We start from the raw sequence: 27,887 nt of genomic DNA on the forward strand, positions 1-27,887 counted from the left end.
AATTAGGCCACAGCAGAAATATTGCATTGCTGTCTGTCAACCGAACCTCAGAAATAAGTGAAGAAATCACATTTTTATTTTCTTTTGTAAAAAGGTTTGAAGTGGAGATTTGTGACAATGACAGATTGTGAAGATTTCCGGTAAATAGCCAAGCCAGTGAGGAAAATTGTGGGCAAAGATCCTTCAGGTTGGGTCTCCTAAAAGGGGGCGGTGCTAGGGAAATCCAGAAAACACAGTAGGTGGTTTTGGAGTAGACACATAAAAATGGATGAGAGAAAGACTTCAGAATGTCAGCTGTGCGCGAAAGGAAGTGTTGTGAAGATACAGGGAAAAGGGAGCATTTTGTTCTCAAACATGATCTGAATTGTTTGCTTGCTGCAGATCTCTATGGATATTTTGGTAGACATGGGCCACGAGGAACTCAAAGAGATCGGCATCAATGCCTACGGCCACCGCCACAAGATCATCAAGGGCATGGAGCGGCTGACGGGGGGTAGCATCACCCCCAACCCCCACCTGAGCGTCCACGGTAACCAGGGCTCCATACTGATCGACCTGGCCGTGGATGATAAGGAGTACCAGTCGGTGGTAATGGAGGTAAGAACAGACCAAAATCTTGGACCACGGCAAGCCATTGTAGCAAATATCAATCCGTGACTTTGCCTCGGGGTTTCAAAAAAGCAATGATGCAGTTAGAAATGTTGCAGAAGTCTTGTAAAAGACATGATCACCAAAAAAGGATAGCATGTGTAAGTCCAACTTTCTAAAGTACTGTGTGTTGTTTTGTTGTTACAAAAGTTGGTATTTTCAGCCGAAAATAATAGTTCATTTTGGAATAGGGAGGTGCCTTAAAAGTACACCAAGAGTGGTGGGTTATTTTGATAATATTCAACTTCAACCACACAGATGCAGAACACGGTGCGGGAGCACCGGGACAACGGCCAAGCCGGAGGCATCTTCAGCAGGTACAACATCATCAAGGCGCAGAAGGTGCGCAACAAGAAGCTGTGGGATCGCTACCTGCACCGCAAGAAGGAGGTGGCCGATGAGAACCACGGCCACGACAACGAGAGGATGCTGTTCCACGGTAGGATGGGCACCGCCGGTTGTGCACCGGAAAAATGGGAAGATCCAGGAAGTGTATGGAGAATGGCCATGCATTCCGTGGGATGACCTGGAATGTTCTGGAAAGAAATAGGATAGTTTGTGTATTCCTTGATAATAGGAACCCTTTAAACTAAATCAACAGATCCCTGTATGTCAGAAATAATTGAAAAGAGCCCTGTACTGAGTGCGGGTGGCCTTGGACAGTCTGACTTCACCTTATTATCGCTGAAGTAAAATTCAATCCTGACTGGTGAGTTTAGTCATCATATGCCAGCTTATACTGACACTGTGCTTTCATTTGGGGATTTTTACTCAATGATCATGAAAGCATACATGCACTTGAATGTATTTTTGGCAGTCTGTGTAGAGGTGACTGCACTGTTTGTTTGCATGTGGGTACGTGTTGGAAACAGTGCTTCACAATAGTCCCCACTTTAAAAGAGACAACGGGAATGATGAAGCGTAAGTAGAGCCGCATGCCACCGAACAGTGAGCCTTTTCACTATGCAAATCAAAGCGTGCAGAGCACGCAGGGCCACAAACCGAGAATTTGCAGTGTGGCAGGTGGCCTTCGTGGCCAAGCGAGGCTGAAATTCTTGGAGTCAGCTTTCAGAAAAAAGTCCCGGTGTCAAGGGGTTAAACTGCTGCATAGATGTCTCGTGTGTGATTTCCTGGCAAAGTAATGTTTCAGTAGGGATGTCAGACCTGCATTTAATTGTCAACAAGCAACGGACATGAGATGTTCCTCTAGTTTCACTTTCTGTCATGTCTGTGAGGTGGTCTGGAGCAAGCCTCATTATGCTCGTTTCACCTGTTCCAGGGTCGCCGTTCATCAATGCTATCGTCAACAAAGGCTTTGACGAGCGCCATGCCTACATCGGCGGCATGTTTGGGGCTGGCATCTACTTTGCCGAGGACTCGTCCAAGAGCAACCAGTACGTGTACGGGATAGGAGGTGGGACAGGATGCCCCGCCCACAAGGACAGGTCCTGCTATGTCTGCCATCGGTGAGTAGTGGAGCGTTGAGGCTTACCGGGAGATACATTTGATGAAGATTGATGGGGGGGGAGGTTACCTGAATTAGCATGGAAGGTGAATGCCAATACGATGCCAATACTAACTACTTGGAGTGATGTTATTAAACTAGCCTCTCTGTGGTTAATCTAAAATACAATTAACATACACTTCTATTTGAATATGAAATTTGTTGGAAATTACCAAGTACATATCCAAACTCCCTCTTCATTGAATGGTTTGCACACCTATTTGCATTTTTATGCAAAACTGGTTGTTATGTGTGTCTTACTTCAGTTGCTAGAACTTTTGGTTGTGCACGGCGAGAGATCAAAATAAGTGAACGCCATCTGACTAGTTCATGGCCAGTAAAGACACAGAATCTATGGGTGAGGTGTTATAACGACTTAGTTTGGCATTTCCAAAAGGCAAGGTTATTCGAGAAAAGAGTATGTATGCTAGTAGGCGTAGGACTGGGCAGAAGCTGTGTGTGCGTGTTCTGTTTCCCAGTGAGCTTGGACGCACTTCGATCTGGGCATACTCTATTGGAATATGAAAGTAACCCATTGTAGAAGTGTCCGCTTTGCAGAGATACGCCGTTACCGTGCATCGTTTGTCGTTCTCTCTCAGGCAAATCATATTCTGTCGAGTGACTCTGGGCAAGGCCTTCCTTCAGTTCAGTGCAATGAAGATGGCCCATGCTCCACCTGGTCACCACTCGGTCATTGGCCGGCCCAGTTCCGGTGGTCTGGCCTACTCGGAGTATGTCATCTACAGGGGTGAACAGGTCAGTCAAAGAGTTTCCAATTTCTGAACCTCCTCAATGTTTCCTAGGGATAGTCCTAGATGCAACTTTCCTTTTTGCCTTGTCACAGCCACGCTGTTCAGTCAGCCGCAGGTTTGCAGAGGGTTTGCCATGACTACCTGTAATAATAATTTTTAATAATCTTAGTCAAAAAAAAAGTTTTGTAGCGATTGTGTGCTGTGATGTGTTCAACCGAAGTACTCTCTACAGGGAAACATCATAGTCATAATTTTCCTTTGGGAGACTTGAAATGGTAAGGAGATATCTCAATGTCTCCCGAAGGTTTCATGGCAAAATTTCATCATCTTGGAGAGGGTATATCAATAGATTGTGGTCCAAAACATAAGTAGGCCAACATTGGTTGTGGGAAATGTTAGTTAGGGGTCAACAAAGTCAGAAAAAATGTGTTTACAGCCAAAAGGGAATGTCTGAGGTATGTCTGTAGTTATGTGTAATTGCTACCACAGTGCCCAAGATGTTGACCAACACAGAATGCTGACAACATGAAATATAAGCATCCTGCCTCATTAAATGTTTCAATTTGGCTAAAGATATGTGCCAACCGCAGTTGCAACTGATGCACAATTTATGCCAGTGTTTATTAACAAAGGAAATGCTAACTTATAAAGGCAGGAACTGAGAGACTGTTTCTTCAATTTTTCATGGAACTAAATTTCTGGGTATTAGAACACTATCAGTATTTTTGTGTCTGTTAACTGCAGCCGAATTTTGTGGTCTAGGTAGGGAAACCGAAGTGTTTCAGATTAAAAAGTTGTGGAATTGACCCATTTTGCACCATCTTCAATGTTTCTACAGGCGTATCCGGAGTACTTGATCACATTTCAGATTGTCAAGCCTGACGCCAGCGAGAAATGACACCCAACCCCCTGATCCTTGAATCCTAAAGCCTTGCCATCAGCCCTGCAGCATTCAACAGTATTCCCACCGGTTTCTTGTTAAGCTTATGGCTCCTTCCCTGGTAAATGACCTCTCACCTGTTGACCTCTGACCCTTGGGGCTCATCATTCTTCCACCTTGAATCCTCTGGTTTCACCATGACTTGTTACTATTTTGAAAGCCCAGAGCAGAAAACACACACAAACAAATCCGACTAGTCTATGCAACCACAAACTGATAAGATCCAGCTTGAAAAAAGACCTCATTCAGATGCCATTATATTTTCATTGAAGCGAGAATTTGTAACAAATTAAGCTCACCGACTTGCAGAGTTTTTCATTCCCAAGTGCTGACTGTGTGTTGCTGAATGAGGCATTCACTGCTGTGAAGTGTAGCGTGTTTATTTCTACATAAAAAGACAAAACATTCGTTATTTATTAAATGGCAGATACGATCAACAGTTTGTGGATGTGGTTCAGGCATTTGATCGGTCTTCGCACGCTCATCAGGTTTTGGTTTTATTCAAGCTACTGGTCGAGGTTTTATAGCTTTGAAAGGCTTCAAACTGTGTAGATGGCAATTATACTCTGGTCAGTGGGTATGTTCTCTCTTGGAGTTCAGTCAGCTTGTTTTCTGATGATTTGGTGTCTGTAGTACATGCAATTTGGTGCTATTTTTCTGTTTTGTAATTGCATAAAGTTTCCTGTATTCACACCTGTAACTGTTGGGCTTTAAATGCTTGCAGGTATTAAAATGACTTCTTATTTGCATTGGCTTGATGTATAAACTCACCATTGGGCTCGTGCATTCTTGCTGTGTCTGCCTGGGTATGCCTTCACGTGTCAACAACCAACCGAGTAGAAACTAGGTCCTGATTCATATCCTGACAGTCTGACAGGTTATACAGACTTGCAGTCTTGTGACTGCAGGAATTCTTTGATGCGATTGGAACACAGGCTTTTTTTATTGATGTCTTCATGTAACCTTTTGTTGTGCACGTATCAGTTATTTCCCCCAATGCCCTACTCCCTGGCCTGCCCCCGGTCAAGATATGGAAATCGCCACTTCTAAACTGACAGACTCTGGTAGAAAAATGTAGTGATAATCTCAAACATTCATAGCCAGGACACACTGATGAGCTTTCTATATGCTGTACCTCTGTAAAATTGTGAGTGACTAGAATCCCTACCTTGGGGCTTGGGAAGCACGACCAAACCCTGACAAAAGACCTAGGGGCAGTGTTGGGGGAGGGTGTAAGGAAGGAAACAGTTGATGAGTGCATCACTGCATTTCAAGAAGTTTGAAAAGCAGAATTGATCTTGCTGTTTAAGGTGCAGCTTACAATGCTCAAATGTCACCAAAGTTTAAAATGTGTAATAATAACTTGTACCCAAATGTCCCATTTTGTACAACATGAACAATCCACAGCATGTGCTTAACACAAGCATTTTTTTTTCAACTAAGTATTCTTGGATCCAGTCCTGGACACAATCATGGCCTTTTTGGTCTGTAGGAAAATACTGTACATTGCATTTAAACATGCTTTAAAATCTTGGTGGGAAGAAAAACAGATCATTCCCAGCTCTGCCATGCTGGACATGGGCAGCCTTCCCATTGATGCCAATTGGATGGTGGAACGGCCATCGTGAAAAGACCAATGGTAGACAGGCCCTCGTGTGACGACTGACAGACTTAGTCATGGATACTGCCATCTTGAATGTCATTGTCATTGCTAGAGCTGTCTTTCAGTGTTTCTAGTTCTGGCGGTGCATGGTGATTGCTGCTGCCTTTTTCAGCAGTGTGCAGCACACAGTGTTCGATTTTAGGCTCTCAAAGTGTTCAGGTGACTACTGAAATAAACCCAAGATGGCGTTAACCATGAAATAGTTTTGATGAGACTTGAAGCAGTGTATTCACTTGCATTTGTAATCTGCTTGACTGGCAAGCATGGAATCCAACCTTGCCGGGTCCAGAAAGAGGAATAAATCACAGTCGCATAAAAACAACAGTTCACACCACTGGAATACGTTTCACTCGCAAATGATGAGCTAGCTGTTATCTAATAGCTGGGTTTATCTTTGGCAGTTGGATTGCCAGTAAGGCAGATTCCAAAATGCACTCTCCCTGAAAATCTTTTTAAAATCAAACAAGGCAAATTCTCCTTTTTATATTTGTAAATAATCAAGTGTAGCATAAGAAAGACGTAATTTATTGATGGGTTTACTGTGTATACCGTGCAGAGTGCAGACAGCATGATGAGTCGGGCATGGTGTTGGCCTCAAAATAAAAGATAAGTGCGTGATAATTAAACGGAGTAATTATAGTTAACCCCCCAAACATTTGTTTATAGGCCTAGTTGTTTAAATGGGTTTGTATTTTTCACCTTGCAACCACTTGCTACGGAGAAACGACGAAAGGGGCGATTTTTGTTTATTATGCTTCGCGTCCATGCCCGTTCGTATCATGTTCGTATCGAAGAATCTGGTGAGCCGGTAGAAGAATCGCAAAACGGGCTGCCTTGCCCAAATGCCGTCTCCGATACAGCGCAGCATTCTCCTCGTTCCTTCCGCACGGTACTGCAAGTTTCTAGAGAGCCCCGCGGACACAACACATAGCTGACTCGGTCGGACCGCGCCTTGGGTCGTCCCTCAGCAAAAGCCGAGGCCGGTATTTTCCCCGGGCAACAATGGGATTTCCCACACTGACATGTACAACTCCGACATCTGTGATCGACCGGTCGCGGTCACCGTACCGACCGGTCGGTGACTGCGAGTCGAGTCTAGCTTGGGGCAGCAGAGTTTCAACATGGCGGCGCCCATGCGTCCAAAGTTTTGGTCGTTTCCGTGGTTCAACGCGGCACAGAGCAGAGGCCGGCTAGTGCTGTCTAACAGGTGTATCAGCCATAGCGCGGTCATCCAGTTACGCCAGGACAACTCTCGCTTCCCCACCGGCGAGTCCAGCCGTTTTAGGAAGCACATCGGGAGCTGGTGAGTTGTTAAAAAATAATAGACCTAGGCTAGGCTAAATGTGGATCTCTAGGCCTGCGCCTACTCGCTAGTCATGCTAATTGCTAGTGTTGTCATGATGCCATCGGAATGGGGTCCGGACTACTCGACCCTTTGCTAACTCGACTTAGGGCAACTTGACCGTTGAGACAACCTGACCGTCCGTAGCTCAGTCGTCCGTTGGGACACTGTCCGCTCAGGCCATAGCCCCACTAGTGTGGGGCGTTCGCCTTGGTGATGAAGTCTCTTACGAACAGGATACCTGTAGGGCTGGGCTCAATGTGCATTTTTATGAATGGAGGAAGCTACCATATCTTCAAAGGGTGGTGCAAACTGTAATACTAGGGACAATAATACATGTTGAGGCTCTCCTCCTCGGCTTCATAGAATTCCAATTATATGGCAGGTAAGACCTTTACATACATGTAACAGGAAATTTTGCTTTTATTATTCCACACATACATGTATACTTTACAGGAATAAAATTCATAGGCCTAATCCTTGAGACCATGGAGAAAGGAAAAGACCATGTTGAGACCAATCCTAGGACTAGGATCAACACTACGCATGCCTCTAGTACATGTACATGGTCCATTTGAAAATGACGTGAGTAACTTTAGTAGGCCTATATACTCACTTAGATTTTGCACACATCTTTCAAATTGTTTATCCCTCCCCAGCAAGTCGTTGGGTGTGATGATGTGCTCATCTGCAGCTGTAATACTAGACCATCCCCCATGATAAGCACAACAAGGTCAAAAATAAATGTTTCTGAGTGCTAGCCTAACTTCACTTTGGCATGCGGTGCATATTTGAATTTTTGAAATGATATTTGATGCGACTGCATCACGATAATGTAGATCAGTTAATAATAGTCTGAGCAACTTAGACTCTACGAATTGCCTTTTTAAAGATTCGGATATGATCCAGCGAAACATGGCATAATACACTGCATATTGTGAAGTCGCTAATGTTCTTGGTCTGGAATCAACTTGCTCCTAGTCAATTCTGTCTCAGGTCAACTTGGTCCCAAGTCAACTCAGTCTCGTCAACTCTGGAAGGCAGGCACATGCCTGCAGCATGAATAAAAATCTTCCAAGCTAGTTTTGACACACTTCAGCATACCTGTATTAAAGTTTGTGTATTTCTAGACTCTGAAAATGTACCCACGGTGAAGAGAGTAACTACTAACGTTATGCCTACTTTCCTGAAAATGAGTGTGTACATGTATGTATATTTAGGAGTAATACCCAAATTTATCAACTTTGAAGAACTTCTTATGTGGGATGTTGGATTTTCAGAGATTTTTTCAAGGAGGGAACAGTCAGCTGAATTTGTGCCAATTGTTGGATGCTGTCGTTTTTGAATTTTGGGTTTTTAAGTTTCATGACATCAAAATTGTTCACAGAGGTGATCAGTAGCATGTATTTTAAAGGTTGTAATGTCTTTATTTATTGTAACTGAATGAATTCAGTGTTTTTCAGGGAAGAGGTTTGGCAATGATGCATGGGGAAAGTCAAGGAAACATCAAAGAGTGGCACATAACAGACTCAACTTTATTATGGCCAGGCTAGTGGACGATACATCCGTATACGTGGCTCTACTCCTAAACTAGAAACAAGTGGAGGAAGGTTTAAACATTGGGATAAAGCTCCCTGGCCGTAAAGGGTATCAGCTACATACAGGTATTTCTCAACTGACTTTTTGATTAATTCACCCAGCAGTTTATCATGTTCAATTTGCCCAAATGGCGAATTCCTGACCGTCATGCCTGTTGGTGAATTATTTGTCATCTGGATACCATAATTTTGTTACAACTGTGATTTGCTCAAGATCTTTACTGGCAGTGAACATGTACAACTCCAGACACCAGCAGTTGTGGTGATCTCTGAGAACGTTAATTACTGCACACCACATTAGGTGCGTTCAACTAGCATCTGTCATGTGTTTGAATGAATCTATTTTTAACCACTTCGGACCGGGGCATTTTTCAACGTTGAGGATGCTGGGCCGGCATGACTATCATTTTTTCCGTTTTCAAAATCCTTCAACAATTCATCATTCCATTAACAGTCGTTTATAGCCGCACGGAGTAATCTTCAGGCACTACTCTAAGTTGACAGCTGACCTTTATTGACGCCCGAATATTTCAGCCAGGCCTGCAGCCTTGTAAACAGAGCCCAGATTGTGCGGTGTTATACAGCTGTCTTTTGTTCACGAACCTGGCTCAGTGCACTGCTGACCTCTTTTCAATAGGGGCCAGATTAGCATGCAGCGGTGCTGTGTGGCTCATCGCTGCGGTGGTGGAGAGCTTTTGTCCCCGGTGGTAATCCGCTTGCTCTAAATACCCCAAACCCTGGTATACGGTTTCTAAATAACGCTGGATTATCACCACTTTTGAGAGCGAAAAATGCCGGTCATGCCCAGCAGCCTGGTCTTTTGTTCGGAGTACGGTCTTTTGTTACAGGGCCCTGTTTCCTTTGTCCGAGTTCGGAGACCCCGGCCTCACATATAAACCATACGGCTCCGATCCCGGAGTCCCCGGCTGGTAGTGGTTAACATAAGAGTAGCTCCCTTTAGGCTTTCATGCCTGTGAGAGTATGTAGTATACCAGTGCGGTCATTGCAAAAGTGTAGGACCACTCAAACAAAATGTATCAACCTGAAGAAAAACCAAACTCAAACCAACCAATCATGGCAATTTCTGTTTATTTTCAGTGTGTAGCCTTCGTATCTTGGTTAAACAGCTCTTTGACTACATTTCCCATGATTTGAAATGTTAACAGTCTAGTGTTTGGTGTGCCCTCCTTTTTTCTGATTACTTAGACTTTTTTCTGATTACTTTTTTTAACCTACAGACAAAATATCATACAAGACCTGCCTTTGCAAAAATCTCATCCAAATGGGTATACAGATAGCACTACTACATTGTACAGTGATGTTATGCACCATTCAATTAGACAATGTAATGCAGGCCCAGTGACAGAAATACCAATACAATTCCAGGTGGTCTTAAACTTATGCAAATTCCTTGCATTTAATATGGCCATGTACGTGTAGTGTGGCCATGATACTCAGTGAAGCAGATATCAGAGACAAGTCAACGTACATGTCATGTATTGTTCCACATAACTGGAGTGTGGTTTTCTGTTTGAGTCCCGTCTGCTAGAATCAGTGATTGAAGTCTGAGTTCTTATAAGTTCTGTTTGATACACTGTGCTGGCGAATGCTAAAAAGGCCGAGTTATTTTGGACCATGTGCCTTGTCACAGCTGGCACTGTGACTCAGCCATCCCATGCTTCATTTTGTAAAAATTAGGTGCGCTCAAGCCAACATATATGTACTGTTTTGTTGTATGGTCATTTGAAGTTCAAGACCGGACACACTCTGTGTGCTGGCCCGCCTACATGTACATTGAGTATGGCAGTGGAGAAGTATAAAGTTTTGGCTAATCTGTGATTCCACAGTCCCCCCCCCCCCGCTCTTTTTTGGGTAAACTTTAGTTCATGGTTTTCAAGTCCTATTCAGTTTGTTCAGTTTGGTCTTTTTTTAATGGGTTGATCAGTTTTTTTGGTTTTGATACATGTAGAATTGAATTGTCAGTCCCCATTGATTCAGTTTCGTGCAGTTTTGCCGTTGAAGATTCTTCAGTTAGTTTGAGTTTCTCATATTGTGATAGCTTGCTATTTTTGCAGGTCTGCCTTGTAATCAAATGCACCCTATACACCTGCACTGCATTGGCACACTTTGATGTTAGACCCAACACCTGCATACACACCTGGCAGCTGGCAATCAGGTAAGAGATGACTGGACGATGGGGACATGTAAGTCTGAATATGACATCATGCTCATGTACACGTACATGTAATTGATACCTGCTGACCCTTCTGATTTAATTGCAGTTAGGCAGCTGTGGTGGCTTCACCCTCCACCCATGAAAGGGAAAAAAAAGGAAATGTTTGAACGGGGAGGGAGGCTGTGTGGGGTTGAAAGCGTTATGTCACTGTGTGTTGGAGGGTGGAGATAACCTTTCCCCTCCCCTATAGGATCAGGAAGATTAGGCATAAATTGAATAATGTATCTCCTTGAGCTGAAAATCTTTCCTTATTTAAAATAAAGTTGAAGTTGCCACTTGGTGCAGCCATTAAAAAAATGTACGGTTCTGTGTCAATTTCTGTTGTCTTAGAGAAGTAAATTAAAAACTAAAGAGACTGCACAGTGCCGGATATTATAAACTTTGTGGACATGATGACAAATATTTTCCGGCTGAGAACATAACCGATGGTAAACATGTCTTGGGTATAATTTCCCCCCAAATTTACTGATGGAAGCCACAATTTTGAATCTTTGAACAGTTTTTTGCAGCTCCTTGAAAATAACAACATGAAAATGAATATTGGACTTGTAAAACGAAATTTTTTTATCATAAATGGGTGAATTAGTTAAATCATATTATGATTATTTCAATTTCACAGATCAAGCCCCTTATTGTCATAGTGTCTGCTCTTGGAACATTGATGAAGGTCCAAGCAAGACGATCAGATTGTGGAATCAAAGAGGGCCAGCAGTCTACAGCCTGTAAAAGAGGAGTTTAAAACAATGGTGAAAACTGCATGTATCACTTTGCAAATACTGACCTTGACCCTAACCCTGCCAGATGCTGCATACTCCAGCAGATGTAAAAGTCTAATGCATTATAGCCGCGTTCACATTGGACTTTTTCTTCTGCGGGTGTGCGGAAGCTTACCGTGACATTCCTTCATGTCAATCTACTGTGCATTCCCACGTGGACTTTGTTTAACCGTTATGTTTATTCGCAGTGTTAGGCCTAATAAGACCAGCTGTTAGGCCTAATAAGCCTGCACTGTACAAATCCTGATGAAATCGGCAAACTCTGACAAAAACAAAGATAAAATCAGACAAATTCGGCCAAATCTGCCACAACGATGACAAACTCGTACTGGAAAAGCCTTGTACACAATGTGTGTATAGCTTTATCCGGGCACGTTTCACTGTGTGCGGCATGCTGCTGTACTGTACGCATGGTGCTGGAGTTGGGAACCATTCAGCCATTTTCTCAGTGTAAGCAGTAGTCTGGTTTGTCTGCAAGTCTACATTGTATGGGAACTGTTCACATTGGACTTTTTGCACCCTGCTAACTTACCGTGGCTGCACAGAAATCTTCTGCAACCCTTTTTGGCCAGTTAGTTTTACATCGTGATTGCGGTAAGTTAACAGGGACGTAGTTTACCGTGTGTTCCCATTGGATTTGTAATTGTACAGGAAAGTTGCAGTAAGTTAACCAAAAAAAGTCCAATGTGAACAAACCTTTAGATGCATTGGGCAATCAACAGCAGCCAAACAAACTGGTCATGTTGAGACTGGCTTTGGAATCATTGATATTAACCTCTTCGGACCGGGGCATTTTTCAATGTTGAGGATGCTGGGCCAGCATGACTATCATTTTTTCCGTTTTCAAAATCCTTCAACAATTCATCATTCCATTTAACGTCGTTTATAGCCACACGGAGTAATCTTCAGGCACTACTCTAAGTTGACAGGTGACCTTCATTGACACCCGAATATTTCAGCCAGGCCTGCAGCCTTGTAAACAGAGCCCAGATTGTGCGGTGTTATACAGCTGTCTTTTGTTCACGAACCTGGCTCAGTGCACTGCTGACTTCTTTTCAATAGGGGCCAGATTAGCATGCAGCGGTGCTGTGTGGCTCATTGCTGCTGTGGTGGAGAGCTTTTGTCCCCGGTGGTAATCCGCTTGCTCTAAATACCCCAAACCCTGGTATACGGTTTCAAAATAACGCTGGATTATCACCACTTTTGAGAGTGAAAAATGCCGGTCATGCCCAGCAGCCTGGTCTTTTGTTCGGAGTACGGTCTTTTGTTACAGGGCCTTGTTTCCTTTGTCCGAGTTTGGAGACCCCGGCCACACATATAAACCATACGGCTCCGATCCCGGAGTCCCCGGCTGGTAGTGGTTAATTGACAGAGATGAGGCCTTTCTATTTCTCTAGTCCAGTTAACTTTTTATTGTTAGGGCCCTTGTTGGCAAGTGGATAGAAGCAGAGTTGGTAGTGAGAGTTTAAGAAACGTACTGTCCATCCAGAAGAATGTCTTCTGCAGTGACTTTAAGTTGTCTTTTTAAGTATTGAAGATGATGTTGAAGCCATACATTGATGTCATAGACACATGCACAAAGTAACATCAAGGCAATATTGAAGATTTCAAATACAGACACTCTAGCTAATAGGGGTCCTAAGATATTACCTGAACCAAATCATTTTGAGGTTTGACATGTTAACAATCACCATCGTGTGTGTTCATTTGACCCTATAAGAACAAAGAGTAGATAGAATCTTCCTCCTCAAGATTTTCTCTGCTATCGCCACAGTACAGTAGTCGAGCCTTCAGGAGTTTTTCAGTAACTCTTTTGTGGTCTTTTTGACACCAATTCTGTGAAAATTGCACATACATGTATCTTTCTCGTTACAAGTCCCCTTTTTCCTGAAAGAAAAAGCCAAAAAGCAAGTCTGGTCCAAGCCAATTTGTTTCATCAGGCCGGTGTTTATTGCGGTTTCCTTGACATGAAACGACTGAGAATATTTCTTCCCCCCCCCATGGAATGCCAGTTCATCACAGGTTGCTTCCCAGCTAATGCTGGTACCCATTTACACTCCTGTGTGGAGAGAGGCAAGCAGGGGTGAAGTGGCTTGCCAAGGGCCATGACATACTGCCAACAGCTGGATTTGAATCACACATACTGTTCTCATGCAGCACCCACTTTCCCGAAACAGGTCAACCAAAAAAATGTACCCGCACTTTCAACTGCTGTGCTGAGTGCACACTGTGGCTGGTATGCTTGTAGCCTCAGACTGGGGGCCAGTCTGCTGGACTCCCTCCGTATCCGAGGCCCCACAGCGGTCCATCCAAAAAGTTGAGACTCGGCGAAAGCGCATTCTATGAAACCCCTTTTGTGTGTATGGATCACTCACTCCTTCAATACTATGATGTATTATTTGTAGAAGTTTGTGAAATTTTGGTTTCAATTTGGGCCATTCATTTACTACAGTGGTTAACTCGCAATCGCTGACCGATGCCAATTAGAGTCAGGGGCTGTTTGGTCTGGGAACCAAACAGCGTTGAGACGGTGATCCAAACTGCTGTCTTATCAGCGACTGTGTATCACTCGTAATTTGTACATGTAAGCGTGAATGTAATGAACATGTCAAGTAACAGCCGTTGGTTACTTTCATGGGTGCTCGTCATCATCGTACGGGATTGGGATTGGATGAGGGAAGGGTGTGCATTCCACATATGCCACGCTATGTCTGACAATGCATTCACACTTGATCCCCCATCGTATGCATTTCGGTTCATCATTCATCAACGTTCTTTGGCGGTGCCATGCTCTGGGGATCTATGTAATAATGCTGTTTGGTTCCCAGACCAAACAGCGCGCGACTGTGTTTGGCATCGGTCAGTGATTGGGAGCCAATCACCGTAGTAAATGAATTGCCCAAATCGAAACCAAACTTTCACAAACTTCAACAAATAGGAAATCGCCCAAAGTAATACATCAGAGTATTGATGGAGTGAGTGATCCATACACACAAAAGGGGTTTCATAAGGCGTCTTTGCTGAGTCTCCACTTCTTGAATGGACCACTGTGGAGCCGAGGATACAGAGGGAGTCCAGTAGACTGGCCCCCAGTCTGGGACTAGTATGCTTGTAACCTTCAACTTCAAATGACCGTATCAACTATAAGTTGTATGTCAGATTGATTTGAAACTTCACATCTGTATTGATAAGGAGTGTTTTACATGCATGCCAAGTGTTGAATAAAATTGGGCTTGAGACGGCCAAGATATTGGCTGTGAGATGGTACAAAATAACCCGGCAACTTCAGGGTTAACAGTGGAATAAAATTGACAGAACTTGATGACATTGATTGGTTTCTCTTAGCACCCTGGCTGGAGGAATTTCCACTGTGTTTGCTGCATCATAGGCTCTGCTGACCAAGCATAGAGGGCGCTATTTCCATTGCATGAAGCCCTACTACATCACACAATGGTAATGGAAAAATTAAAGGGAAAAAAGAACTGAATACTGCCCTCAATCACACAACGGTAATGGAAAGAGGGAAAAAATAACTGAACGCTGCCTGAATTCCCTGATTTACATCAAAGCAGCAGCGCCCCCACTCATCCAGAAAAGCTGACAAATTTTAACATTTAGAGCAAGATACCGAAAATTGTGAAATACAGGTATTCTCTAAAATGAAAAGTTCAGAGGACCTGAAGTTTCAATCGTAGCAGAATCTTTCTCCAAGTTGTGTTCACGTTTCAGCCAACACAGTGGAATTTTTAGTGATGCCGTACATGATATAAAACTGAACATTTGGAAGTATAAATATAGAAAGGTTTGCAAATACATGTTTGACTTAAAATACTTGAAAAGTCTGAATATTTTGTGTATTCTCCACCTTTTGATATTGAAATTTCTGTTATTTAAATATATGCAAATGTCTATGCCCTTTGACCTTTTTGAAATTGCACAATCCTAACCTTTAAATATAAGTTCCGAAATTATATCTATCAAGAAGCCTATGGCCTAGTGGTTAGCTTGCTTGCTGCCAGGCCAGGGGACCCCGGTTCAAAACCTGGGGTCCCTGGAAAAGGAGGTTTTTTTTTTTTTTTTTTTTTTTTTAACTAAGTTTTTTAATAAAATTGTGCATGCCCACCTGGAATTGAACCCAGGTCCTTGTGCATAGCAGTTAGTGTCCTTAACCGCTATGCCATGGCACTTTCTTGAAAAGATGTGCTCGTTTCTAAATGTTAAACCTTCCATTGTTTGGACTTAGAATATTTTTCAGTCAAACTGTGTACTGGAGATGGGCAAAGGTGGAAGTCCTAGGGGCTGGAAGTCTGAGAGCTGATAGGAAGGGTAGAGTGGATGGCTGAGGGCTTGAGACTACCAGTATTGGAGCTCTGAGGATCCCATGGGGTTGGAGGACATAGCTTCTTAATGTTTCATATTGCTATTGGGTTTATTGTAGCCCTTATAAGAATGAGACTAAAAGGCTCAAAGAGGGAACTTTATAAAAGGAGCTTGAAAGATGTTTAAGACTGGCAGGGCTTCCATGATGGATGAGATTGTAATGTAGTAAAATCTAAAGATGGAAACAGATGTACCTTAAACTCTGGCAGTGTAAAGTGGTCCAGATTAGGAGAAGGGTTAAGTGGCAAAGTACTACAGTTTTACAAATAGATATACATGTACAAACAAGTTGTTCTGCTCGTCTAAGTAAATGAGTATTTATTTCACTTGCAAATAGAAAGTAACTGGTAATAGCAATAAATAGTGATTGTTTCAAATACACACAAAGCAGTTTTGCAAGGTAATATTTTCAAATTTTCAACACCGTACCAGTGCTCTACCAACTGAGCTATCCAGCCCTATGTCAGTAGTTTTTCCTATTTGTCAATACAATCTCTGTTCCGGGGGCAAACTTATTAAAAGTGAAGTTCAGAACAGCCACTGAGTTGACTGAACAGTGCTGGTATTTGGGCTGCCTGAATGGGAACACCAATTTTAAAAGCATGCAATATGTATAGCATCTTGATAACTTAAATGTAAACATGAATGTTTTTAATTGTGCATTAATATGAGTCAATGCGTTACGATGAAAAGAAACAAATTAAAGGCAAACAATAGTCTTTCTTCAAAGCAAACTGACCGATTGCCTATTCAATTTACAGAGTACCTCTTAAGTCATGAATAATTTGGAGGCAAGTACAGTACAACGTCACTACACTGAACAATTCGGTATACGGAACATGCCTCTTGGCTCCCAAATTTTCTGCTCACTTTCACTGAACATCACGAATTTGCTTTAAATTAAAGAAAAAAATTTAGGACTGATGACAGTAACTCAAAAGTTAAGATGTCAATAAACTCCGAAATTGGAACGGCCATGTTATGATCCAACAGCAAAACAAGCAGCCACACAAGAGAATCTATTTTACATGAACAAGAAGACACACGCATGTACGTGTAACAACTGACATTTCAAAATAGGAAATAGCGCCCTCTTTTTTCTGCAACTGGTGCCCTCTTTTGCCAGGACTTTCCCCCTTTTTTATGGAAATTGGAACATTTTGATTTTTAGGCCTATGAAAATGCGACGATTGGAACAGTACCAATGAAATCGCAATAATTGGGGAGGTATGCTACACCAAGCATTGTGTATGGACCCTGCCCTGTTCATTATAGCAGCATTGTACTGTATACCAATATACACTACTCAAAAAACTTAAAAGGATCAGACGTTTGTTTTTTAAAATTTCAGCCAGGAGAGTACCTCATTGACTTTACATATTGTACACTGAAGCTTGTGTTCATGCTTGGCTGAGCACCATAGAATGTGAGACGATGCAATTGGTTAGTCATGTTTGAGAGCCCAATTAGCTGGAAGGGTCAAAAGCATTGGGTCCTGTATATTGCTCAGGTATTGCACAACTTCAAAATGGCCACCTTTCACTCTCTTTGCACATAAATTAAGGATGGGTTAACTCTGAGGTAATGGGGTGAGAGAGTGGGAGTGTCTTAGAGAGTTGGGGGGGTTACAATGACATGAGACTTGCCAGTACTATACAACCCTATTGTGGTAAAATGATGTACACATATGTGTCTCACTTCAGGACGTTTTGAAAAAAAGTGACTGAAATATTGGACCTCTCACCAGTTTGTGTTTAGGTTTTGGAAAACTGGGCAGCTGTTTTTTTTTTAATGTCCTGACAACCACAAATTAGAGTTTTTGTATCAATCGTCATTTTTACAGATAATTATAAAAATATGTGATTTGGGGGAAGATTTGCAAACAAATACATGTCAGACATTGCATTATTTTACTGAATAAAAGGGTCTCAACATTTACATGTATTTTTTCCACGCTGAGATACATACATCTTTAAAGCGCTTCATTTCTGTGATTCACAATCACAAATAATGCTCTCACATTACCGGAATATACTCATAAACAGCGCCCTCACATTCCCGCGATATCATTCTAACTCATAAACAGCGCACTCACATTACTTTTTGTGTACATCATTTTCAGGGCTGTAAAGGACCTAGACAAGGTGCTGACCAAAGTTTTTTTTCAGTGTCGTGAGACTTCAGTACTCTGTAGTGGAAGTTTCTCGTTTTTTTATGCCAGAAAATAGTCAAATTAAATGACGCTCATTTTTTGCGATGTGAATACCATTGTTTAAATTATTAATCACTATGTATGATCCTTTGATTCTTTGAGTAGTGTACAAAAGCAGACAGACTTGCTCCATCACTAAGGTGGAAGCAAGGAACTGCATCTCTGAGAAGACTGAGTCCTTTCCTTGCCTTTTTGTGAATGGATGCCTAAGATTCTAATGAGGATCCCTCATGCAATCTTGGAAACTGTTTCTCCTCAGTGATGGAGGTGAGGATTGGCGTCCGAGTTACTTCCTCTCCTTGGCATTCACAAGAATCATCTCTGTTATGCCCCAGAGGATCTTGTCCTCCATCTTCCTTCTCTCCACTTTGAAGAGGCGAGGGCGCTCTTCTCATCAGCATCATGGTCTGCTTCTCCTGGGGCATACCCACAGCTTTCATATGAGGAGGTCCAGGGGAAGAAATTAACCACAAAAGGAACTAAGTTGCAGCAGAAATTGAGACATTTCTTCCAAAATTATAGGATCATTGTATGCTCCTTGCTTTTACACCTCTTATTTCATAAAAACTGTTAATGTCTATTGCTTTTCATCCATTTTCATGTCAGAAAATGAACTATGACAAGAGAATTCCTTTGACACTGCTGACTCATTACTTCTGAAAGCATTTGTGATTTGTACTCTTTTCTATGTTAAAAATATGTTTCCAGACAACCCTTTAGGGTTTAGTGAATCAAAAAGTGACATTTTCAATCACTTAAAATTGTCTTTACCTAACAAGCGAGGGCGCTGTTTTACAGTAATACTGTAACGTCAATCAGGGAAAATCACAAACCTTAAATATCTATGGACCAACAGCTCCTACAGGAATCAACGATTGATCCTGAAAGTGTGGGCACAAATATTTCGACAATGTGCACAAGTCTGTTGAGTTTGATACAAATTGGAAATTTTGGATGGTGACTGAAAACATTGTTAAGTGTTTACACATGGTCCCTTTTTGTGTTTTGGTTCAATATTTGTCAAATTAAGGTAGATCCTTCTTTAAATTTGAGCTCTGAACACTTAAATTTTTGTCCATATTCATTGCTCACCTTCAAAAAGCCTGAACAAATCCCCATAACGTATGTGATTTTAATTTGTAGACTTTATTTTGGAAATGTTTTGGAAACACACTTCACAGTGCTCTATCAGATCAAATTTTAAGACAAGATTTGTCCAGGATTGTAGCTTGCCCAGGTTTTTCTCAGGATTTTCAATGACTGTGGGAACCTTGTACAAGGACAAACGGGTTAAAAGTACTATACAGTCTATTATTTGCAGTTATCCAAAAGATATCGAAAATTGTTGTTGAAAAGCACACTTGGTTTAGATAGAGAACTAAATTTTATGACAAACTGTTCTTTCTGGCAAATGGTCATCATGAGGAAACAATGATTTCAAGCAGGCGCCTTCTCAAATTTTTGGAAAATTACTATTAGAAATGCGTGCAAGCATTAACACGATGTACAGACACTAGCAGTTTCTAGAGTTCATCAGTTCAGGGGGTGACAAGGTGTAGCTGTATTCGACTGAATATGAGAATGTTTCCCAAATGCGGAATTCAGGCACAATTTTAAACATGAATCAGCAACTTTTGATCTGAAATCCAAGTCCTAGAATAGTTTTCTCAGAATATTGGCCAGTCACTATTTAGATTTTGAGTAATTTTGTTGCTTCAAAGGCATATAATCCACAAAAGGAAAATGGTGGACTGTACCTTTGAACAAGTTGCTGTGACAACCAAAATCATGACTACTATTGTTGTAAAACAAGAGATGACTTACTATACTGGGGCAGTGATGCCAGAAGATGAGCCCACAGGCAGAGGACCAACCACGCTGCTATCACCTTACTCTATGAGGCCAGTGATGCCAGAAGATGAGCCCACAGGAAGGGGACCAAGCATGCTGCTATCACCTTACTCTGTGAGGCCAGTGATGCCAGAAGATGGGCCCACAGGCAGAGGACCAACCACGCTGCTATCACCTTACTCTATGAGGCCAGTGATGCCAGAAGATGAGCCCACAGGAAGGGGACCAAGCATGCTGCTATCACCTTACTCTGTGAGGCCAGTGATGCCAGAAGATGGGCCCACAGGCAGGGGACCAACTACGCTGCTATCACCTTACTCTATGAGGCCAGTGATGCCAGGAGATGAGCCTACAGGCAGGGGACCAACGATGCTGCTATCACCTTACTCTATCAGGCCAGTGATACCAGAAAATGGGCCCACAGGAAGGGGACCAACGATGCTGCTATCACCTTACTCTATCAGGCCAGTGATGCCAGGAGATGAGCCCACAGGAAGGGGACCAACCATGCTGCTATCACCTTACTCTATGAGGCCAGTGATGCCAGAAGATGGGCCCACAGGAAGGGGACCAACCATGCTGCTACCACCTTACTCTATCAGGCCAGTGATGCCAGGAGATGAGCCTACAGGCAGGGGACCAACCACGCTGCTATCACCTTACTCTATGAGGCCAGTGATGCCAGAAGATGAGCCCACAGGAAGGGGACCAAGCATGCTGCTACCACCTTACTGTATCAGGCCAGTGATGCCAGAAGATGAGCCTACAGGCAGGGGACCAACCACGCTGCTATCACCTTACTCTATGAGGCCAGTGATGCCAGAAGATGGGCCCACAGGAAGGGGACCAAGCATGCTGCTACCACCTTACTGTATCAGGCCAGTGATGCCAGAAGATGAGCCTACAGGCAGGGGACCAACCACGCTGCTATCACCTTACTCTATGAGGCCAGTGATGCCAGAAGATGAGCCCACAGGAAGGGGACCAAGCATGCTGCTACCACCTTACTGTATCAGGCCAGTGATGCCAGAAGATGGGCCCACAGGAAGGGGACCAACCACGCTGCTATCACCTTACTCTGTGAGGCCAGTGATGCCAGGAGATGAGCCCACAGGAAGGGGACCAACCACGCTGCTATCACCTTACTCTATGAGGCCAGTGATGCCAGAAGATGGGCCCACAGGAAGGGGACCAACCACGCTGCTATCACCTTACTCTATCAGGCCAGTGATGCCAGAAGATGGGCCCACAGGAAGGGGACCAACCACGCTGCTATCACCTTACTCTGTGAGGCCAGTGATGCCAGGAGATGAGCCCACAGGAAGGGGACCAACCACGCTGCTATCACCTTACTCTATGAGGCCAGTGATGCCAGAAGATGGGCCCACAGGCAGGGGACCAACTACGCTGCTATCACCTTACTCTATGAGGCCAGTGATGCCAGAAGATGGGCCCACAGGAAGGGGACCAACCATACTGCTATCACCTTACTCTATGAGGCCAGTGATGCCAGAAGATGGGCCCACAGGCAGGGGACCAACTACGCTGCTATCACCTTACTCTATGAGGCCAGTGATGCCAGGAGATGAGCCCACAGGAAGGGGACCAACCACGCTGCTATCACCTTACTCTATGAGGCCAGTGATGCCAGAAGATGGGCCCACAGGAAGGGGACCAACCATGCTGCTATCACCTTACTCTGTCAGGCCAGTGATGCCAGAAGATGGGCCCACAGGAAGGGGACCAACCATGCTGCTATCACCTTACTCTATCAGGCCAGTGATGCCAGGAGATGAGCCCACAGGAAGGGGACCAACCACGCTGCTATCACCTTACTCTATGAGGCCAGTGATGCCAGAAGATGGGCCCACAGGAAGGGGACCAACCATGCTGCTATCACCTTACTCTGTCAGGCCAGTGATGCCAGAAGATGAGCCTACAGGCAGGGGACCAACCACGCTGCTATCACCTTACTCTATCAGGCCAGTGATGCCAGAAGATGAGCCCACAGGAAGGGGACCAACCACGCTGCTATCACCTTACTCTATGAGGCCAGTGATGCCAGAAGATGGGCCCACAGGAAGGGGACCAACCATGCTGCTATCACCTTACTCTATCAGGCCAGTGATGCCAGGAGATGAGCCCACAGGAAGGGGACCAACCACGCTGCTATCACCTTACTCTATCAGGCCAGTGATGCCAGAAGATGAGCCTACAGGCAGGGGACCAACCATGCTGCTACCACCTTACTCTATCAGGCCAGTGATGCCAGAGATGAGCCCACAGGCAGGGACCAACTACGCTGCTATCCCCTTTAACACCTGGTAAAAATACAGTAACAAAAAAGGGTGCAGTTATATCTGTATACATTGTAATAAATGTTTTTCTGTTTGAGCATGTCCTCAGCAAAGTTGTGGGTTCTACGGTGATGTCCAAATGGTGTGGCTGAGGCTAGATGATTAACCCTAACCCCCTAGGTTGTATGTAAAATCGTATTGAAATTGGAGGATTTGGGACTGTTAGGGTTAAAGCCACAAGTGAGTGACTTCAGTCATTTGCCACAGACTTATGTAAATCTGTCAACCTAAGCTGGCCGATTCGGAAAAGGTCCACGTTCAGCCGGTTGACACAGGTACAAACACCAGGAGGTACCTCCTGACTGTTTTCTCAACTTAACGAATTGTGAAAACTCTGGCTGTGTGAGTGGGAATTTCTTGAAGAACCTGTGAAATTTATCCCAAAGAGCTGGGGGAGAGGAGAGGGAATCTACCTCCCTTTAACATATTTTCCAATATTATCATGGTGCATAGTTTCCAGAAACCTTCTGGAGTTTTTTAACAACTCCTTTTTGGTCATTCTGACACCATTTTTGTGAAAATCCAACATACTGTTCTCGCACAGCTCCTTCCTTTCTGAGAGGTCAACCAAGAATGTATACTTTTCCGCTGCCATTCCCAACTTCCAAGTGACTGTCAAACCATATGACAGATTGAGATAAAACTTCAATACTTGTATTGAGAAGGAAAGTCATGCATACAAAGTTTGTAAAAAAAATCCAGCACTGGACAGCCTAATTCTTGGGGGATTGCCAGGGGCTGTGAGGTGGTCCAATGTAACCAAGCTCTTTTAGGGTTAAGACATTAGGAAGTACCAGGGACAAATCTACCTGCAAAAGTTGATTTCTTCACAGCTGGCAAATATGACTGACAAGTGACAGTTTTTCTCCATCCACTGTTCTTGCTCCTCATCACTGTCAGAGTGGCTGTCACTTGGGTCCTCACTGGAATTGAGTCTCTCCTGAGCCCATTTCTTGAAAAGAACAAAAAGAAGATAAAATACAGATGTCATCACTGACTCTAGGTGTAAACTTCAGCAGTGAAATAAATCAGAGGAGTGACTTCATCATAAAAATAGAAAAAAATGAAACTAAAATGTAAGCAGTATCTTTCCTTAGTGGAAAACTGCACTGCATTGTCAAATTTGCTTTATAGGCGTGGCCGGGGTCTCCGAACTCGGACAAAGGGAACAGGGCCTTGTAACAAAAGACCGTACTCAGAACAAAAGACCAGGCTGCTGGGAATTACCAACATTTTTTCACTCTCAATAGTGGAGATAATCCAGCCTTGTTTTGAAACAGTATACCACAGTTTGGGGCATTCAATGCGAGCGGATTACCACTGGGGCAAAAGCATTCCACCACGCAGTGATGAGCCACACAGCACCATTGCACGCTAATCTGGCCCCTATTGAAAAGAGGTCAGCAGCGCACTGAGCCAGGTTCGTGAACAAAAGAATATTACAGAATACCCACAAAATCTGGGCTCTTTTTATAAGGCTGTAGGCCTGGCTGAAATACATATGCAGCAAGGTATGAGACGGAGAGAATCCCCCCTGCTTTGTGTTGGTCATTGTCTCGCAGGAATCTGGGGAATTCCTTTCAGACATCTTGGGGGGATGTGTTAAGTAAAAATATTCTGGAATGTGTATAGGGATTGGACATGTTGGGGGGTACCCCTCAGTCTCATTTCTTGCTGGGTATACTGAAATACTCAGGCATCAATAGATTTTGTCTGTCAGGCTAGAGTGGACACCAGACATGCCTTCAGGGTGCACCCTCGTATTTAGGCCAGAAATATGTCCGCCAAGCTCATTAATAAAAGTTATACACTCAAAATATTCTATATTAGAGGGTCCTGAGAGCCATGGAACTGAGGAATTGAAGAAATATGAGACTGAACCTCTGGGCCGGACTCAGGGCTTCCAATTCTGAGCAATTTGGATGCAATCAGGTTTGAAAGTGGAACTATTTGAGCATTTTGCAGAGGGAGGGTTTTTCAAAATGGCTACTTTTCTGGGCAGGGACATTTTCTTCATTTTAGGGGTGGTCTGCTTCTGGTGAAAATTTCTCAAAAATTCATTGGTCAACCCCCGAAAATTGAAAGGAAAATGAAAGAGGACATGTGGAACATCAGTTTTCTGTGCAGCCTGTACCTGTGAGAGTTGTGAGTATTTTTAAAATATTTGTGAAGTATGCGGATTTATCACTGCCGTCTATGGGAATTTATTTGTAGAGGTACACCCTCCACGTGTTTGTGTCCAATAAATGAAGATAGGAATTTTTAAAGAATTTTGAAAACAGAAAAAATGATAAATATCCCGCCCCCGTATCATCAACATTGATAAATGCCCTGGCAGGAAGTGGTTAAGACATGTGTAATAGTACGAGGGAAAATGAGTAAACTTGCAGGAATAAAGTTTACTTGAATATTGAATAACCTGGTGCTAGGAGGGAGCTTACTCAGATTCTGTGCTCTCCACTGATGCTGCCCACTCATTGGCCACTCCTTGCTCCATTATCTTCTCTTAATGACTTCCTCCTACACTAAAAACAAAAATAATGCATCCCTTCAGCTTTTACTGTTGTCACAGCAAAATCCTTCATGTATTGTTGAAGCTCCCTCACTGTAGGCCCCCTAACTTTGGCGCAGTTGGATTTTTTGCCTCCAGTGCCTAGCCGGAGCAACATTTTTACCTCAAATTTCAAAGTAAGTGAAATTTCATCGGACTCCCACTAATCTAATTCAAAACTCCTGATTTTATTCACTCTCAACTTTCCAATGAAGTTTTTATTTGGGCTCAATTTTCCAATTTTTTTCCTTCAGGGCAAAATGGACATTTCAAAACCTGCCAAAAAATAAAAATAATTTTCATGCACATGTCAGTCAGCCTACATGTATAAATGAAGTGTACATGCAATGTCAGAATTCTGGAAATACACGTACTTACAATATGTCAAAGTTTGTCAAGCTGGCAAGAAAGACACGTTATTTCACACCACTCACTGGGCCCACAGCGAGCGTGCAATGACCATCCACACTGCATGCACATGTACACAGCTCATTGCATACCACGCGTGACTCGGTTGCACCATGCTGGGACTGTCCCTATCCCCACATACAGGGCTGAGTGGCTCTCTTTTACAATCTGTCTCTTATCTAAGACTAGACGATGTAGACAGCCACTACAGCCCTATTTGTGGGGCGAGGACTGTCACATGCTCTTGAACCACTACTCCGTAGAACATTTCCAACTTTGTCATTTTCCCCAAAGAATCTTTCTCGGAGTCGATCTTAAGCTACAGATACGACCCGTACATTCGATTCGACCCACACAGACCCCCACTTCATAGCATATATGTCTCGCCAAATCACACACCGAAAACCCGTGTCTTGTCACGGCCGGCACAACACAGCAGGGTCAACTACCTCCACTCGCCCATATTTTACCCTTTTAACAATTGAGTGTAGATCTCTCCTACCTAGCCCATCCAGAGACTTAGGTGCTGTACACAACTCAATGTACCTAGAAAGGCTCACCTTTCTTTTCCTTCGTTGACCAAGTTCCCCGTGGCATACCCTCGAGCAGCCTTGCCTTTCACCCTACTCCTCGCTCGGGCTTCCGCTCTCCAGAAGTCAGCGAAGAAATGTGCACAAAATTCCCATGCCCATAGAATTTTCTTTCATAGCTTCCTACTGCATGAATTATTCATAACCTCCCCAATCAAGCTGAAAGTCTGGTACGGAAGCGTTCTACCTCCTGCGGATAGCATCGATCATTAAACATTCCCGAACGGGCATGGAGTATCAACAAACAACTCGACCGTTCGTTCGTGTGAAGACGTAGCTTTGCCATCCTCTTGAATAAACAGCTTAGGTTTGGACGGGCTAGCTGTACTCTATTTTCCCCATGATGAACACATCCAGAATATCCAACCTCACTAGCAACAAAAATTGTTCATTTTAAATATGGAGACGATGTAAACAATTCTTCAGAATAAATCAGTAGTGTTAAAGTGTTAAATCAGTAGTGTTAATTCAGTGACTCTGTTATTCTGTTTGGTAACGGCTCCCTACTCTAAAGTCTAAGAGACGTTACAATAGGGTGATGACGCCACAAGTGGTTTTGACTGGTGGATCACGCATCGCTTGGGGTGATGAATTAAAATTTGACATACTTCTCAAGAGAAAAAAATTGTTAGAATGAATTGTTCACAATTTCCCGAAGCTTTTGAAAAATGTCTTTCAGGAGAATAATTTGGTTTGTCCTGCATTTGAAATTTGAAAAAGTTTTAAAAATCGGTCCTTTCTGTTTAAATCCCTCCACTCCCCTCCAAAAAATCAAGCTAAATAGCTTATTTCGGTTTCAACAATAAAATCTGATTACAGCAGATCGCCACATTACAAAGAAAGATAAAGATCTCACCCTTATATCAAAATTATACGGCATCAGTTCACGCATTTCATTTTGAGCTGCAGGCAAGTGAAAACCTGCTTTTCCGAATATTCGAGAACGAAACTGAAAACCCTTGTTCACTTTTTTATTAGGCAGATTTCAGGGGAGAGAGAGAGGGAGCTCTTTGAAGAAAATATCCGATACCTGTCGTCGTTAGTCTCGGCGGTTTGACGGCTGGAATCGAAGTAATGGGGAAACACTTGAATGGCTTATATTTTAAACCCTGCAGCCGCAACAGTCATGCAGTTTTCACCAACGTACAAAAGTAGCCGTTTTAAAGGTACAGCGTTGCACGGTTCGGCTTCGGCAGCGACAACGTTAAACCTATCAGGACCTGTAGTTTCCAACCGGCGGATGAGAAATGAAGATACGTTGGATTTTTTGTTAACAACCCGTCTCCCATCAACAACGCTGCTTGGTGAGAGACATCAAGGACCGTTCTCGAGGTTAACGACTAAATCAGAGACGACTGTTTCGCAAAAAACAAGTCAGGGGGACCGACCATAACCGCGCTCCTCCTCGGGTCAGAAAAACCCATCTGCTTGAAATTTTCAAATGCCATTGTACACAGCAATTTTGCTGCAAAAAAGACTCTTGCCGAGTTGACTTTCAGAGTCGCCCTTCGTATATGGGGGGTGTCACTTTTCGGACCCTTGGACTACACCAAATACGCGCGCCCAGCATAGAAAACTGTGTAAAATCAGACCGAAATAGCGCCGTCTGTTGACTCTCGTGAAGAGGTTGACCTCAATTTTTTTTTTTTACTGGAAATTCGACATTATGGCCAGAAGATCACTTTTCGTTTCAATTTCATGGGGTTCAGCAACGAAATTTTTTTTATTCGCCTTTGAACGAAGATACCCCCAAAATAACAGTAAAACTAAGCGCTCATTTCTGAATGTAGCCGCCTGCGTCGCCTCTATCCAAAATAGGTCCGCAATTAGGGGCTTTTCTTGAAAGAAATACCCCGTACTGGAAACTATCAGTCCTAAATTCGGGATTGATAGAAATATTTCTATGATGCCTCTTGATTATGGGCTGTCTTATTATAAAAATCCCGTGGGATCACAAAATATTAATAAGCTCGCACGCAGAAATACAACCATTTGGTGGAATGCACCCTTAGGTTTTTTGGACCCTGCTGCAAGCATTGCAGATAAAAATGCCATGCAAGGTTTCTTTCAAATTGGGTC

General features: G+C 43.3%; 2 protein-coding genes across 33 annotated transcripts in view; one reads left to right on the top strand and one right to left on the bottom strand.

Moving 5' to 3' along the window:
- The window catches only part of LOC110981242 (poly [ADP-ribose] polymerase tankyrase-1-like), a 43,935-nt gene extending 27,681 nt beyond the window's left edge, over window positions 1-16,254 (top strand). For 2 of the 13 annotated variants that reach the window (XM_087144712.1, XM_087144700.1), the window contains exons 18-25: window positions 382-597; window positions 907-1,087; window positions 1,928-2,114; window positions 2,752-2,908; window positions 3,743-6,810; window positions 8,303-8,513; window positions 10,523-10,623; window positions 11,303-16,254. In XM_087144712.1, the coding sequence (XP_087000838.1) occupies window positions 382-597; window positions 907-1,087; window positions 1,928-2,114; window positions 2,752-2,908; window positions 3,743-3,802 (801 nt within the window). In that variant the 3' untranslated portion in view covers window positions 3,803-6,810; window positions 8,303-8,513; window positions 10,523-10,623; window positions 11,303-16,254. Of the gene's footprint in view, window positions 1-381; window positions 598-906; window positions 1,088-1,927; window positions 2,115-2,751; window positions 2,909-3,742; window positions 6,811-7,305; window positions 7,435-8,302; window positions 8,514-10,506; window positions 10,652-11,302 lie in introns of all 13 variants that reach the window. The other 11 variants (XM_087144711.1, XM_087144701.1, XM_087144702.1 and 8 more) reach the window with 11 other exon arrangements.
- Window positions 16,255-16,259: 5 nt separating this feature from the next.
- Window positions 16,260-27,686, bottom strand: LOC110981285 (uncharacterized). 20 transcript variants are annotated; one of them, XR_015427458.1, is made up of 5 exons: window positions 25,779-27,686; window positions 24,701-24,784; window positions 22,148-23,211; window positions 19,876-22,078; window positions 16,260-18,484 (listed from the first exon to the last, which is right to left on the bottom strand). XR_015427458.1 is itself a non-coding variant. In XM_087144721.1 (5 exons), the coding sequence occupies exons 3-5, from the start codon at window positions 24,735-24,737 to the stop codon at window positions 18,258-18,260; spliced, it is 429 nt and encodes a 142-aa protein (XP_087000847.1). In that variant the 5' UTR covers window positions 24,738-24,779; window positions 25,007-25,086; window positions 25,779-26,548; the 3' UTR covers window positions 16,260-18,257. The 20 variants fall into 20 exon arrangements, 16 of the variants coding, with proteins under 16 accessions (XP_087000847.1, XP_087000850.1, XP_087000844.1 ...); XR_015427457.1 differs by having other exon boundaries at window positions 19,876-20,560; window positions 20,630-23,211; XR_015427456.1 differs by having other exon boundaries at window positions 19,876-20,698; window positions 20,768-23,211; window positions 25,779-27,685.
- Window positions 27,687-27,887: the final 201 nt, after the last annotated feature.

Source organism: Acanthaster planci, linkage group LG13 (assembly GCF_054643075.1).
Source record: "Acanthaster planci isolate LZ-2023a linkage group LG13, COTS_SCS, whole genome shotgun sequence".
Classification (NCBI taxonomy): domain Eukaryota; kingdom Metazoa; phylum Echinodermata; class Asteroidea; order Valvatida; family Acanthasteridae; genus Acanthaster; species Acanthaster planci.